Source organism: Epinephelus lanceolatus, chromosome 14 (assembly GCF_041903045.1).
Source record: "Epinephelus lanceolatus isolate andai-2023 chromosome 14, ASM4190304v1, whole genome shotgun sequence".
Classification (NCBI taxonomy): Eukaryota; Metazoa; Chordata; class Actinopteri; order Perciformes; family Serranidae; genus Epinephelus; species Epinephelus lanceolatus.
Window position 1 is genome coordinate 23,244,700 of NC_135747.1, and position 13,894 is coordinate 23,258,593.

Here is a 13,894-nt window from a genome sequence, read left to right on the forward strand (position 1 = left end):
ATGTCACATCAAGGTGGCTATGTCCACTTCTTTTATACAGTCTATGCAGCCCTCTCTGTATTTTACCGCCATGCAGTGGTTCTACTTCTCTCATTAGTTACTCTGACATCTTGGCTAATTTCAGTTGCAATGAGTTAAAACTTGCTTCTTGACCCTGATCTTGTTTATTGGCAGATAATTAGTTTCAACCCACAATATTCTATGTGGCTAATTGTAGGCTCTACTTTTGCTCGTGTATTCCAGAAAACTGTCTTCAGCAGAAAAACTGCACCTTGTAAAAAACTAAAACAGCCACTCTAAACAACTCTCTACAACCTTCCTCATTAAACTCTGCATCAGGAGAGAAGCCTCCCACCACAGCACTAATTACATCTTCAATTACAAGATAAAGTAGAGGGGCACTCAGAGAGCACAGACCTCTGCCAAGGCCAATATAGTCCAGTCCTCTATGATATGTGATGTCAAAATATGGCTGTGCCTAGTTGAAGCTTTATCATCCCAGCTGTGCATTAATTATGTATTTCTAGATTTTTTATTTCACACCTTAGTTTGAGGGGAAAAAAGTGTGACGACATCACTGTTGTACTGGTTCCCCCATTAAACCATTGTCCCCAAGCGCTCCATAACAACTGCTTTCTTTATGAAGCAACTACATGTAGGCTACCCCGGAGGATTAAGGGCCATCAGACACAACGTGCTTTGCTGAGTGGCGCAGCTTCGCTTCACGCAGCAAAAAGCCATCCTGGTGCAACACAAACCATTGGATATAATAGGTTCAGAGCGCAGTGGTGCCATTGTCGCATTGTGTCTGAAAGGGCCAATACTGGTACTCATGAATGTGGGTTGTAATATCGAGTCATAACAGCTGGTTGTTTGTCACTTTTGAACTTTACTACTATTGTTTAAGATGTTTGGCATTTACTCTGCCAAGGCCGAATGCAGTATCTCGCAGTGCTTGCAGAAGTAAAAAATAATTTGTGTATCGCCCATCCACTAAATTTTAATGAAAATCAGGCTGGTAGTTTTTTCGTAGTCCTGCTGAAAACCGAACCGAAACCTATAACCTACCTGTCAGAGGTAATCAATGTTTTAAAGGATACTTTGCCAGTTTTCAACCAGCTTTGTATCACAACAAGGTGGGTAGTGTGTATACATGAACTGTGGTAAACTTCCCTCCATCTAACCAGCGGTGAGATCTCCCTGCTCATCTCTCCGCTCAAATTTTGCCTGCTTTTAAGGCTGTTGCTCAAACTACAGATTCTATTTCTGCATTTTCATGTGCCCACCACCACGGACACAGAGTACAGAAGCAGATATAAAGACAGAACCTCCCCAAATGTTATAACCAGGCAGAATATCAAGAAAGATTTAACCTTTTTCTCGCCTAAAAAGGTCTTCAGAAACATATTTTTGTGCACTGTTTGCATAAATATTAACCAAGATTTTGTTACTGTGTTGAATCTTTCTTGACAAAAATGTTTACAGTAACATATTTTTGCTTACCATTTTGCTGTAACATGAGATTGTTTGTTACCAGCCAGCCATATTGTTTCCTGTGGAAGAACAGCAAAGCTTGGATTTTGTCACCCACCAGCAGGAGCATTTATTGGTCCAGTGCGGCACAGTGCATTCTGGTAGTTGTAGGTTTTCTACCTCTTGAGCAAAAGCAAATGCCACAACCATTTTCTCGGTTTTCTCTGATCATATAGCACTGATTTCAACAGCATGTGTGTCTTTCTACTGCATAGACAGCCTAGTTTTATGGAAATAACATCTTTCCATTAGTGCAATACTTATTTAACTCCTCACTGAGACAAATGTTTGATGCATTGAAATGAAATCCTCTGTTGAAACTAAATGTATTAAATTCTCTCACCTATTAGTAGTACTTTTTTGCTCTCAGTCTCAAAAATATACCACATTTCAGGATTACAGATCTGCGCAATATTACCATAACCTGTACATCTTGACTGAAATATAATAAATCAGATTATCAGCACTTCTTAATGTTGATGCTTGTTTTTAGTCTTTTAGTCTTGTTTTTTCTGGGCAAATGATTGCAGCAACTTTTGAGATGGTCACAGCTGCAATGTTTATATTGTAACTTACATTAGTTCTCATTTGTTTCTGGTGTTAATGAAGATCTGACGTCAGCCTCAGTCTCAACGTAAACACATTCAAAAATCACTTTTCTCTCTTTTTGTGGGTTTTGGTAACAGGAAAGTGAAAATTCTTCCAATACCACGCCACGGTCTCACCTCTGCCTCCATCATTGTAGCTATTTAGCAAATTGAACTGTAGTCTGCTGTGCACCTGTGAGAGGAGATATAATTAGATGTGGTTTACATGTGTGGATTTATGTAACGTTAATCTGTTATTGAGTCAGATCATCGATGAAATTACATAATCGTAAACCTAAACTGACGTAAATTTAAAATGTGTTTCTGCCACTTTGTCACACGAGGGTGCAGATTTAAAAAGTGGAGGGCAGAATCTGTTTGCAGCTGCTGTCGTCACCATCAGTATATCGCGTCGGTGCTTGTTGTTGTTTTGCTTGGTTGGATCTCTGCCCTCATTTTTCCTCTGTTGCAGGTCCAGTGATGAAGCTGCAGCAGAGAACTCCTCGCCGGCGGGGCCAGCAGCCCAAGCTGCTCAACAGCCCCGAAGACAGCCTGTACTACAACCAGCTAAATGTGAGTTCAAAGTGCCGATAAAGGCCTTTGTCTGACTTTGGTTCCACATGATAATACAATTAAACCTACCTGTGCCAGACCCTGGAGCCCCACCCCCACGCTTCTCTGCCTCTTGTCTTGAACATGTGCTTATGCTCTTTATCTGTTGCTTTCATGTCAGGATGTCTGCCTTCACGGTGAATAATTGATGTGGTTTATCAAAGCTGAGCAAGATGCATGCTTCATCAGACTCACTTGAGCCCTTTGATCAGAAAAAATTATGCTGTGACTTCTGATATTATCAGCATCTGCTCGCATTCAACACAAAATCACTTTGAATTAAAAATTAATGACTCTCTGCTCATCTTTTGACTGTGTGCTCTTGGCCCTTTCCTCAGAGAACTCTGGATTACCAGGGGAGCAAGAGGAAGCCGAGAAAACTTGGGTAAATAACTGCTTTCCTACTTACAGCAACTCTAAACAGAGCAGGCCCTTTGTGGAATAGGAGAATCCAGAAATGGAGTTGTTTTCTTATAATGTAAATGGAGAGCCGAAAATAACAGGCTTTTTATGAGCAGTTGCTCTGCGTCATTAGAGAGGGGGGTTACATATTAAGGCTTTGTCAGCATGCTAATTTTAATTGTTGAAGGTCTGACTTGTATTTGTACTATAAATGACATCCTGGTTCAGCTCAGTATACTTAAGAAAACGCATGCGCCTCATCGCCATATTTGCAAATATTGTTTTTATCCTAAATGTCTTGCCTTTCACATCAAGACTGCTCTGTATCCCAGTTACTTCTCACCACTTTCTCTTCTTACCCCATCACAGTCAAATCAAAGTGCTGGATGGAGAAGATGAGTACTACAAATTACTGTCAACTGTGGAGTCAATCCCTGAGGAAGAGTATGCCACCGCCCCCCCCTCCCACCCTTTCTAGTGGGCCTCTCGTCAGTCAGAGCTGAGCCTTACAACCATGTCAACCGGTAAGACAGATGCACCAGACATGTAGATAGACACTCCAAAGAACATCCTCAGTGTTGGATGTGCTGTGGTATGTGGAGCAAGTAGCAGCAGTGCAGAATAAGCGACCTGTACAGGCAGTGCCCTCAGCTGTTAATCCAACCTGGTTGGAAACAACTTACTCATCAGGATCATTATTAAAACAGTTTCCTACAAGTATTGTGCTATTTTCTGTGTAGTAAGCCACCACTGTTTCTCCATTTCAGCTCAGGTTTTATAGCTATAACACTCGATTATTGTCAGAGATGTTAAATTTTGCAAGGAGAGGACCTCCAGACGTCTGTTACCAAACTTTTTCCCAGTCTTGTGCTTGACTTGCTGCCACAGTGCCTCTAAATGTGGCAGGAATTTGCGAAATTATCGTGGTGTTTGTCATTTTTCCAGGGGCTTTTCAGGGTCTTAAAAGCCTGCATTCAATAAGAAATTATCATTCAGCGTACAAACTGTTGTGAAATGGTACAGATGTTGCATCAATAAATGGATTAATGACAATGCACGTAACACAAAGAATACATCATCATGTGGCGCACTGGGGAGGGGAGGTTTCACTAATGACAAACATTTTGCAAAGTCACAATGAAACACTTAAATGCCAAGTATCCATTTGTAGTTTTAATGTCAGATGTTTGAGCTCCATGTCAGGGCTGTGAGAAACAATTACTGTTAATACCTCCGCCAAGGACAAGGGCGTAGGTTTTGTTTCAACATTTGGGGGGTCACACAATGTTTTTAATTTGCATTCTGGGGAATTTTTATGTACCAATTTGGGCTTTTTCGGCATCACTTTGGTGTGAATGTCTTAAATTTTGTCGACATAAAAGTCCTCCATGCCTATGACCAAGGAGTTACATTTTCAGTTCAGTTTGTCCGTCTGTCAGCAGGATTATGGAAAAACTATTGGCCCAATTTTCATGAAACCCGGTGGAAGGGTGTAGCATGGGCCGTGGAAGAACCAACTAAATTTTGAAGTGGATCAGAATGGGATACACTGACTATTTTTTCACTTTCGTAACATTGCGAGAAGGAGCATTTGACCTCGGTGGATGTCTGCACTGTACGAGTCCCCTTTTAGTTATCCATGTATCTACTATTTATTGATTGATTCTTCAGTGTATAAAACGTTGACATGTCCTCAAATTTGACCTTAATATTACATTCACATGAGCATAAACTGATGAAAAGCTAAGAAATCCTTCAATCTTTAACCAGTTTGGTGTTTGATCTCAATAAATGATGACACAAACAGTTAGTTTCTTAAAATTAAAATGGCCATTGGTTATTTCCTGACAGTTGACTTACCTATCATTGTGTCAGCATTGGCCCTCATTCCCTCCAAGGAGCCCCTCATCTTGCAGGCAGTGTGTCTCTCTTAAAACTCAGTGGTGTTAACCTGACTTGGTTAAAATCTACCTATTTCTGAGCATTATGTCTATTGTCTAAGATGGATCCAGAGACAAATCCATCTGAAACCCAAAACTCTCCCTACGAGTTCTCCCACAGCGAGCTGCCTGTAGTTAGAGGGGCTTTGTGCTGTCTGAGTGCTGGAATCACCACACATAGCCTCACAGAGGCAGAGCTAGACCTCACTTTGAATTTCACCCTAAATACAGGAATTTTCTTTTAAGATGTGAAGTGTCGGAAATACAGGGCTGGCGAGTTGATTTGTAGAGCTTTTTTTTTTTTTCTTTTCAATTTGCATATCATTTACTGCATCTCCCTTTGTTGACACCCGAGGGCCTGAGAGGAGATTTTGATCTTAATAGGAAGAGTAGGGTGGTATGACTGAGGATCTCATCCTCCTTACACTCAGCGGGGAAAACATTAGAGCTCTGCCTAGATAGCGAGACAGAGATAGCGGCTTCACTTAGGTTCAGGTTCACGCGAATCCTGGTGTGTTTGAAGAGACCCAAAGTGTTCATCAAATCCCACCGCTCAGAGCTGCGAGGGTCAGAGCGGGGCTGAGACACTGAGGACGAACTCATCACCCAAACACCACTGTTTCAGTGTGCTATTTCCTCCCTTTTGTTGCATGTGAAATAGAGGGCAGTTCTTCACAAGACTCTTTAAGATGATACAGGGTTTCAAGTTCACCGCTTGTGTCACTTGACACCACTGTGGTTTTAACCCTGTCATTTTCCAACCATAACTGTGCTGTTTGTTGTGTTGTACAGCCACAGAGCTTGTAGTGGTAGTATGGTTAATCCAAATGTTTTAAATGTTACACATCTCCTGAAACTACTGCAAACTCTACACAGTGGTAGAAGACACACTCAGATATTTTAAAAGTAGCCATTCAGCAATGTTAAATACTCCATTACAAGTGTTGCAGTGATGTTATACAAGAGCACTAGATGAAAGAATGTACATTTTTTAATGCAGAAAATGGCTTCTCTTGTTATATTACTATCTCCTTATTATTGTATTAATGTTATAATTGATAATATTTAGGGTATTGCAATATAGCCTATAAAAAATATTGCGATATTTTTAGGCTATATCACGATACACGATATATATCTCGATATTTTAAAATCTTTAAACTACTGTAGACTACTAAAATACTAAACTACTAAATAAAGTACTGTTTAAATAAATTTAAATAAAGTACTGTTATAATAAAGTTGAATAAAGTATTGTTAGAATGAAATAAATCAAAAGTGGAACCACCGATGCTTTTTACTCTGAAGCACCCAGCTCGTCTCGGGCTGCAAGTTTTGATGTTTTGGCAGTAAACTTTGAAGCCTTATGTCAACAGTTAGCTGTTAGCAGGTAGCAGAAAGTTATTCACTTTCACTTGCAAACAAATTAACATCTCCTCAGTTCATATATTAATAACAACTCGCACTGGTCGCAAATTGTGACTTAATGGTCGCGATCTTAAAGATACAAAACATACCTTGCCTGTTCACGCACTATTGCCCAGGAGACAGAGATGTGGATGGACGGGGAAGTGACATATCATGTTTGTGAGTCTTTTGTTTGTTTGTTTGAGAGCGGAAAGTCAAGATAACCGAAATGCCAAAGCAAGTCTCAGGTTTTAAAAAAAAATGACATGATAATTTATACTCATTGTTCAGGATATAGTCATTTTATATATCCCACATGGATTAAGCCGTGAGTATAATCGATAAATCACCCTCTCCTAATTATAACATGTCGCCAGCATTTTATGTAGCACGTAGTTGAGATGGGGCTAATTTGAACCAATATACGGTTGAGCACTTAAATCTATAACAGTGAATTTTACAATAATGACTTCATCTGCAAAAGAACTAGCGAGTGAATAGCACAATATTCACTCTGAACTGTCGTGAAGCTGAAGAATTAAGTAGCACAAAATAGAAATATTAAAGTAACTTACCCTAAAATACAGTACTTGTGCAGATGTGTGTAGTTACTTTCTATCACTGCATCAACAAGACAATGATGAGATCAATTACACAAAATCTTCCCTTATTCAATGAAATTGAAAATAATAATTATCTAACATTGTGTTTATGTTCTTTTTTCATGTCATTAAATCCTGTGGTTGTTTGAGATTTCAATTATCTGTGGACAGCCATTTCTCAAAAAAGATAAAGTAGAAATTTTCATGATCACATAATTAAGCTGCATCAAAAATAAAGTCTTACATTTACTCTATTGTCATACATATATATGTAAAGCTCTTCAAAAAAAATCAAAGCGTAATACACCAGACCATTGGCAGTGTTATAATGTGGTGTCACAGTTAGTTCAGAAGCGTTTCACCTCCGGTCGTAGCCACAGATCCTGCAATAATTAAAATCCTCGTTGTGCATTACTCCCTTGCTGGGATAGTTGGTTCCTCTGAAGAGCAGTCTGAAATAGGTCACCCCAGCACCCTGTAGTGCATCTTAAAAGTACACTGAATCAATTAAGTGTGATCATGCTCCCTTGATTATTTTGGCCCTGTTTTACCACGGAGAGGAATTTCAAATAGGCTGACTAGTTTGAATAACAAGGTTGGACTGTGGTGACAAATGGTTCCAGAGTGGGTGTTTCTTCCCCTGTTTTTCTCTGCCAAATTAACTCCCTGGCTGATTGCCTGCTTTAGCATATGAGAGGAGGTGAGCGGAGGTGTGTACGTAATTACCTTGGTTAGCTGATTATGTGTTGCAAAAGGCAAATGTTATGAAATACTGTCGTCACTCTCGTGAAGGATGCTCTGACCTAATGAACTGGAGCTTCTGTGTTTTTGCTTGGAGTCCTGATCGTCTTGCGGGTCTGCAGATGAGGGACAGACGCAGGGCGAAGTCTGTGTCTGAGGCCTGACACCTGTGTTTTCTTTAATACGTCTGCGTAAATCCAGCTCCCTCTTGTTTTTCCTCATTAATTCTGACAACATCTGGTGTACGAGAGAGGACTCCTTTAATGTGGCCAACGTTACTGCTGGTGTTATTCTTGCCATTTTAGCTATTTGCTTCATGCGCCGCACTTTCATTAAAGCTACATCCAAGGCAGCCCCAAACACTGTTATCCAAAGTTTTAAACCACCTTTATGAAAATCACTCGAGCTGCAGCCTTAACAAATGATGAAAAGCTTTTTATTTTCTAAAGAAGCATACTTACCTTTTCACCTAATAGTGATGTCTCACTTCAAAGAGAGAACACGATTAGGCCAACATTGTCCTGTTTCTATATCCTTTGAGTTCAAAGGGAGAGTTTGAATACCAGTTTTTCATGTGCAGCCTTTTCAAATACTGTTTTAATGCAGTTTACGTGCTTTTGATATCCAGATGTGTCAGATTTTCACCACAGCAGAATATCTCACACTATATTAAGATTGCATACCACAGTTTTATGCAGGTTTTGTTTCGTGATAGTTTTTCTTCCCACCAACTTCAAGGACAGGGGACGAACAGGCAGCTACAAACTTAGCATTGTGACGCTCTTTGCTGGCTAATGATTGGTGCCAAAGAAAAAGCGACATACATGTGCGTCAACCAGATGTCAGATGTGTGTTGAGGGCTCTGAGCAAGAGAACATTCCCTAAAGACGGCATTAATAAAGAAACTGGTTGAGCCGGGTGGAGGCAAAGAGAGTAAGAGGCATAGAGGAAGAAGAAGATAAAAGAGTCTGTTGAGTACATACATCAAAGGTCTCTTAATGACAAGGGATGCCATTAGGGTTACAGTGGCTTTTGTTTCAGCTTCCTCACACCTGCAGTTTGTTGAGGGCGCTTTATGCACTGTTTTGTTGTTAACATTTGCATGAATATAAAATGCATGCATGAGGAGATAAGATGTTTGTTCCTGGCTGCTAATCTTAGTGGTGACCAAATGTTTTGGTCAGAGCTACAGCTTCATTTTCATGTGCAAAAAAAGAGAAATGCAACCATTCAGTGTGTGAAAGCTAGAACAATAAAAACAGTAAGGAGAAGCTGTTATCCTGTACACCATGGAATTCATTGACTTAAAAGTTTTCTCGGTGCCTCCGGTGCTGGAATGGGATTTGACAAATCAGAGCGTGAAATTGTGATTAGCCTCTCTCAGTTTGTAGACGGAGTGGGGCACTAGCAGACTTGGCATGGCCAAAGGTGTAACCTGTTTTGTTTTGCCCCGGTGCTGCTTCCCCAGATGGTGGGACCAGCTGCCATTGAATAAACGCTGGACGGGTAACAGTGTGAGAATTACCACGGCCTTGTTTCAGTTTGGGATGCATTACAGAAAGCTTGTCTTTTTGCCACTGCCAGGAGGAGCAGGGACGTATCACCTGGTGTTCAACCAAACGGCTTTTTGATAGAGGTCAGAATAAAGAAGTGTCCAGTATAACTGTAAAAAATAGATATCATATACCTTATTTGTGTAGGTGTCCCCCCACTGTCATATTCCAGTATTTTCTTTACATTTTCCCTAAGATCACCTTTTTTTATCTATAAATCTCTTTCTTCTTTCTTAATATATATATATATATATATATATATATATATATATATATACATATATATAGTGGGATGACATGTGCAACACAGTACTTGTACAAGAACCTGGTCTTTCACTGACAGATGTAATGGGTCACATCTCCATCAATTTATATATCATATCCAGTGTTCGGAGGGCTACTTTTGATATATAATAGGTAATAAATTACTAGTTACCCTGTTAAAATGTAATAAGTAATGTAACTATTTTAATTACTTCATCAAAGTAATGTAGCTGATTACATTTGATTACTTGTTGATTACTTTTAACAAATAAATAAGCTATAAAATGTCCACAAATGGGCAGTGTCAAAAGAAGGCATTCCTGCTTGACGAATACATAAAAGGTAACAGAATTGATACATAAATATATTCTACACATAAACTTTTTACAGACAAGAATATATTCGGATGTAACCCTTAACCCATAACTGTTTTTCTACCAAGATTCCAATTGCATTTATTTTGTAATTGAATTACTTAACGCCGCTACATGTAACTAGTTACTCCCCAACACTGATTGTATCGTAATGTTACGATAAAGGTCAATACAGTTTATTTCACGCTTGTGTTTTCATTGCTTCTATAATAGTAACTTCTCTCTTCTAAACATTTTGAACTAAATATTTACTAAAATCAAAATATTAAAATAGATTATTTAGCCCACAAAAACACGGAGTCTTCTTATATTATATTATATTATATTATATATATTAAATTAAAGTTATAAATCATAGCATTTCACAAATATGTGCAGTCCTGCTAGGGCTGGGCAATACATCGATATTATATTGATAACATGATATGAGACCAGATATCGTCTTAGATTTGGATATCATAATATCATAAGTGTTGTCTTATCCTGGTTTTAAAGGCTGCATCAAAACAAAGCCATGTAACTTTCTGAACTTACCAGACTGTTCTAGCTTCTAATATCTGCCTTTACTCACTAAATCATTATATCCACATTACTGATTGTTTATCAAAAATCTCATTGTTGAAATATGTTGCAAAAGCACCAATAGTCAAGTCACACAATCTCAATATCTGAGTATTTGGTCAAAAATATTGCGATATTTCATATTCTCTGCATCGCCCAGTCCTAAGTTCTGCTAGTGTTGGTGTTTTTTCCTCCTGTTTCCATGTTTTTAAGGAGATTAGAACTAACAGTGTGGTTGGAGTGTTTGTAGATGCCAATATATCAAGTTTCCGATTGTTACATCATCAACATAACAGTTGCAAGAGCATTTAGCAATGTTTGGAGTCTTGCTCAAGTGCTCTGGAGCAACAACACCTGGAAAATAGTCACTAAAGTGAAAGAATATTTTAAAATATAAGTATGATTAATTAGCTGTTAATATCTGAATATTTGAGGATGGTTTTGTTCGTGGCATCACAGTATATCTGGTGATTGGAGAGCTTTTAATCGTAATAATTCCTGGGAGAGCACTGCAGGCTGTAACCTTGTACATCATCATAGAGGGGGAGAGTTTCCCTCTTTAGGGCTGGATTATCACATCCAGGGTGGGCTGAGAGAAGGTAAAATGACCTGTCCCGCCTTACGTGACCCCGGGCCAATCCTGCACATTGCCAAGGCTTTGCTCTTTGCTCTTGAATATGCAGAGATCCCCAGCTTCATAGGCTCCGACGAGGGAGAGAAAAAGAGTTGTATCGCATTGCAGGGGAAAATTAGTGAGACCAAAGTTGGAGTTTCAGTGTGTTGGGGGCTGCGAACAATGGCAGCTTTCTGTCAGACAGCAACTTCAAAGCTCTGCTGAGTGACTGCTCTGAGTTATACATTGTTGTAGATCACTGAGGAAATTCACAGATGTTTTCTCATACGAGACACCATTATAGCGGCTCAAGTACCCAGTAGCCTCGAGCATTTCTCCCTCTACCCCCCCTCTGTCTCTCTCTCTCTCTCTCCCACACACTCAAACTCACTCTCACTCTCACACATGCACCCTCACCACCTCCCCCACCACCCCCATCCTCTCTGATATCTCTCGTATGAGACAGATGTGGAACCTGTTTTCTCTCCAGCTGTCCGGAGAATATGAAAAGTTAAAAAGGGTTCGTGTTGTGGCATTGCCCCCTGACTCTGTCAAACCCTCAGCTCTCACTGTCAGCTCCCTCAGAACGCTCAAAATGTCAAGATCACATGCAGCTCCACTTTCTCAGATCCATCTGGGGTCAATACAAAATATCATTAAAAAGAAGTTGTATTAATTTAAAGCTGAATTATAGTGAGAAGTATTTAGAGTGTGTTTTTCTTTCTCTCCTGCAGATTGCCTTCTTCATCTTTGGACTGGACCTGAACCAAACTCAGCAACGCGCTTCATATCTATTGTAAATTTATATTTATTTCTAGTAAACTGACATTTTATATGAGTCAAATAAATGTGTTTCAACCACTGACTTTTGACTGTTGGTGTATTTTTATTCTTCACCTGTTGAACGATTGGAAAATGTTTAATTTTGTTTTCAGAAATTTCAGATTGTCGATCCAAACAGGAATATGAGACAAAAGTGCAGAACACCACAGACTGACTTGTGGTTTTCTTTGACTTTAAAAAACACCAGCTCCATTTTCCTGCTCTTTAGACACAACCAAGGGCGTAGGTTTCATTTCAACATTTGGGGGGGACACATATGAAAATGGAGGTTTGGTGGCTCTCCGACAGAAAATTTTGAACATCAAACACTTGATTTGTTGCATTCTGGTGAATTTTTATGAACCATTTTGTGCTTTTATGCATCAGAGTATGGCGTAAATGTCTAATTATGTCAAAATAAAAGTCCTCTGCACTTAAGTGTTTTTATTTGAGGAGTTTTGAATATTGAGAGGGACTTTTCCCTGCATTCCCCCGAAATCTGCACCTATAAATACAACCACTTTCTGAGTTTAGTTTCCTGCAAGACTGTATCTTCTCTTTAGATGTTCTGTTAATCCCTCAATGCAGCACCATACACATCTCCACCTCTTAACAGTTTGTCTGTCGATCGACTCTTCACTTTATGCTTTTAAAGTACAGTATGAAATACACGGATGGTACAGGCTGATTCCATGTTCAAACCTTTGAGTCTACAGGCAGAAAACTATTGCAGTGGGGGTTCCTCCAAGTTAATTTTCCCATCAAATGCCGCAGGTAAAAATTCTTTTAGCCAAACCACTGCTGAGGTGACCCTGTAAAACTCGAGGCATGGCCATAAGACGGCAAAGGTTTGGAGCAAGTAAATTACCTCGGGGACTGGACATTGTGTCAGGCACACAGTCATGAATTTCTCACAAACTATATCAAAGTCCTGCTCAACCAAATCCATCCCTCAGCTGGAGTCCCATTGAGATGCATTAAAATGTAAGAACTTGCATTTAAGGCTGAACCGAGTATCTCAAAGGAAGATATCAATAATTTGGCAAACGCTGGTGGTTCGCGAAATTCATGCAGTTGTCACATATGTCTGAAATTTGCCTTTGCATAGCATGACAGCTCACATGTAAAGCTGATTTAAGTGGAAATCCACCCTGAATCAGAATTAAAATCTGCTGTTTTAAAGTCCTCAAATCAGCGCTGCTGCTCAGGATCATGGAAAAATCTTAATTCTGTTTTTGGGTGGATTTCTCCTTTACTTTAACACTTGTCTGGTTTGACATAAAAGAGCAGATTACAACATTTGACATTTATCTGACATTTAAACCTGGAAGCAGAAGAGAAGTGATAGCATTTTTCTGCACAAACACAAACTTTTGGAGTAGACTGTAAAAATGACGTCTGAGCTGGTCAGCAGTTTAGTTAGTAACAGCTGGTTAACTGAGTGTCTAACATTTGGCCATTTTATAATCCTCTTTTCACCTGTTTTGAGCCCCGTAATGACAAAATCCTCAATTTCTAAATGCATCAAGTGAATATATGTTCACCAATAAGGACGAATGCACAGTACAATTCTGTTTTGGTACCACTTTCTTATAAAGTATCCTTTTCTTTGCTTCTTCATTCTTTCAAAATTGCATGCAGAGTTGCATTCAAGAACAACAAGCTGAATATCAGGACATCAATTACAAGATCAGCGTCATCATCTTGTTCATAAGTTTGTTTATAAGTAGTAACTAATAGCTTTATAAATGGTTAATAAATCATTTAATACTAGTTAACCTGTTAAATATGTCATGAGTAATGTGACTATTTTAATTATTTCAGCAAAGTAATGTAACTTATAACACTTAAATACTCTTTTTAGCAATCAAGCTAAAAAGTCC

General features: G+C 39.2%; 1 protein-coding gene across 1 annotated transcript in view; it reads left to right on the forward strand.

The window, feature by feature from the left end:
- myo3b (myosin IIIB) overlaps positions 1-3,637 on the forward strand; it is a 72,369-nt gene extending 68,732 nt beyond the window's left edge. Inside the window, 4 exon segments of the mRNA XM_033617997.2 lie at positions 2,593-2,693; positions 3,071-3,117; positions 3,504-3,591; positions 3,593-3,637. Coding sequence (XP_033473888.2) covers positions 2,593-2,693; positions 3,071-3,117; positions 3,504-3,591; positions 3,593-3,637 — 281 coding nt within the window.
- The last annotated feature ends 10,257 nt before the right edge of the window (positions 3,638-13,894 follow it).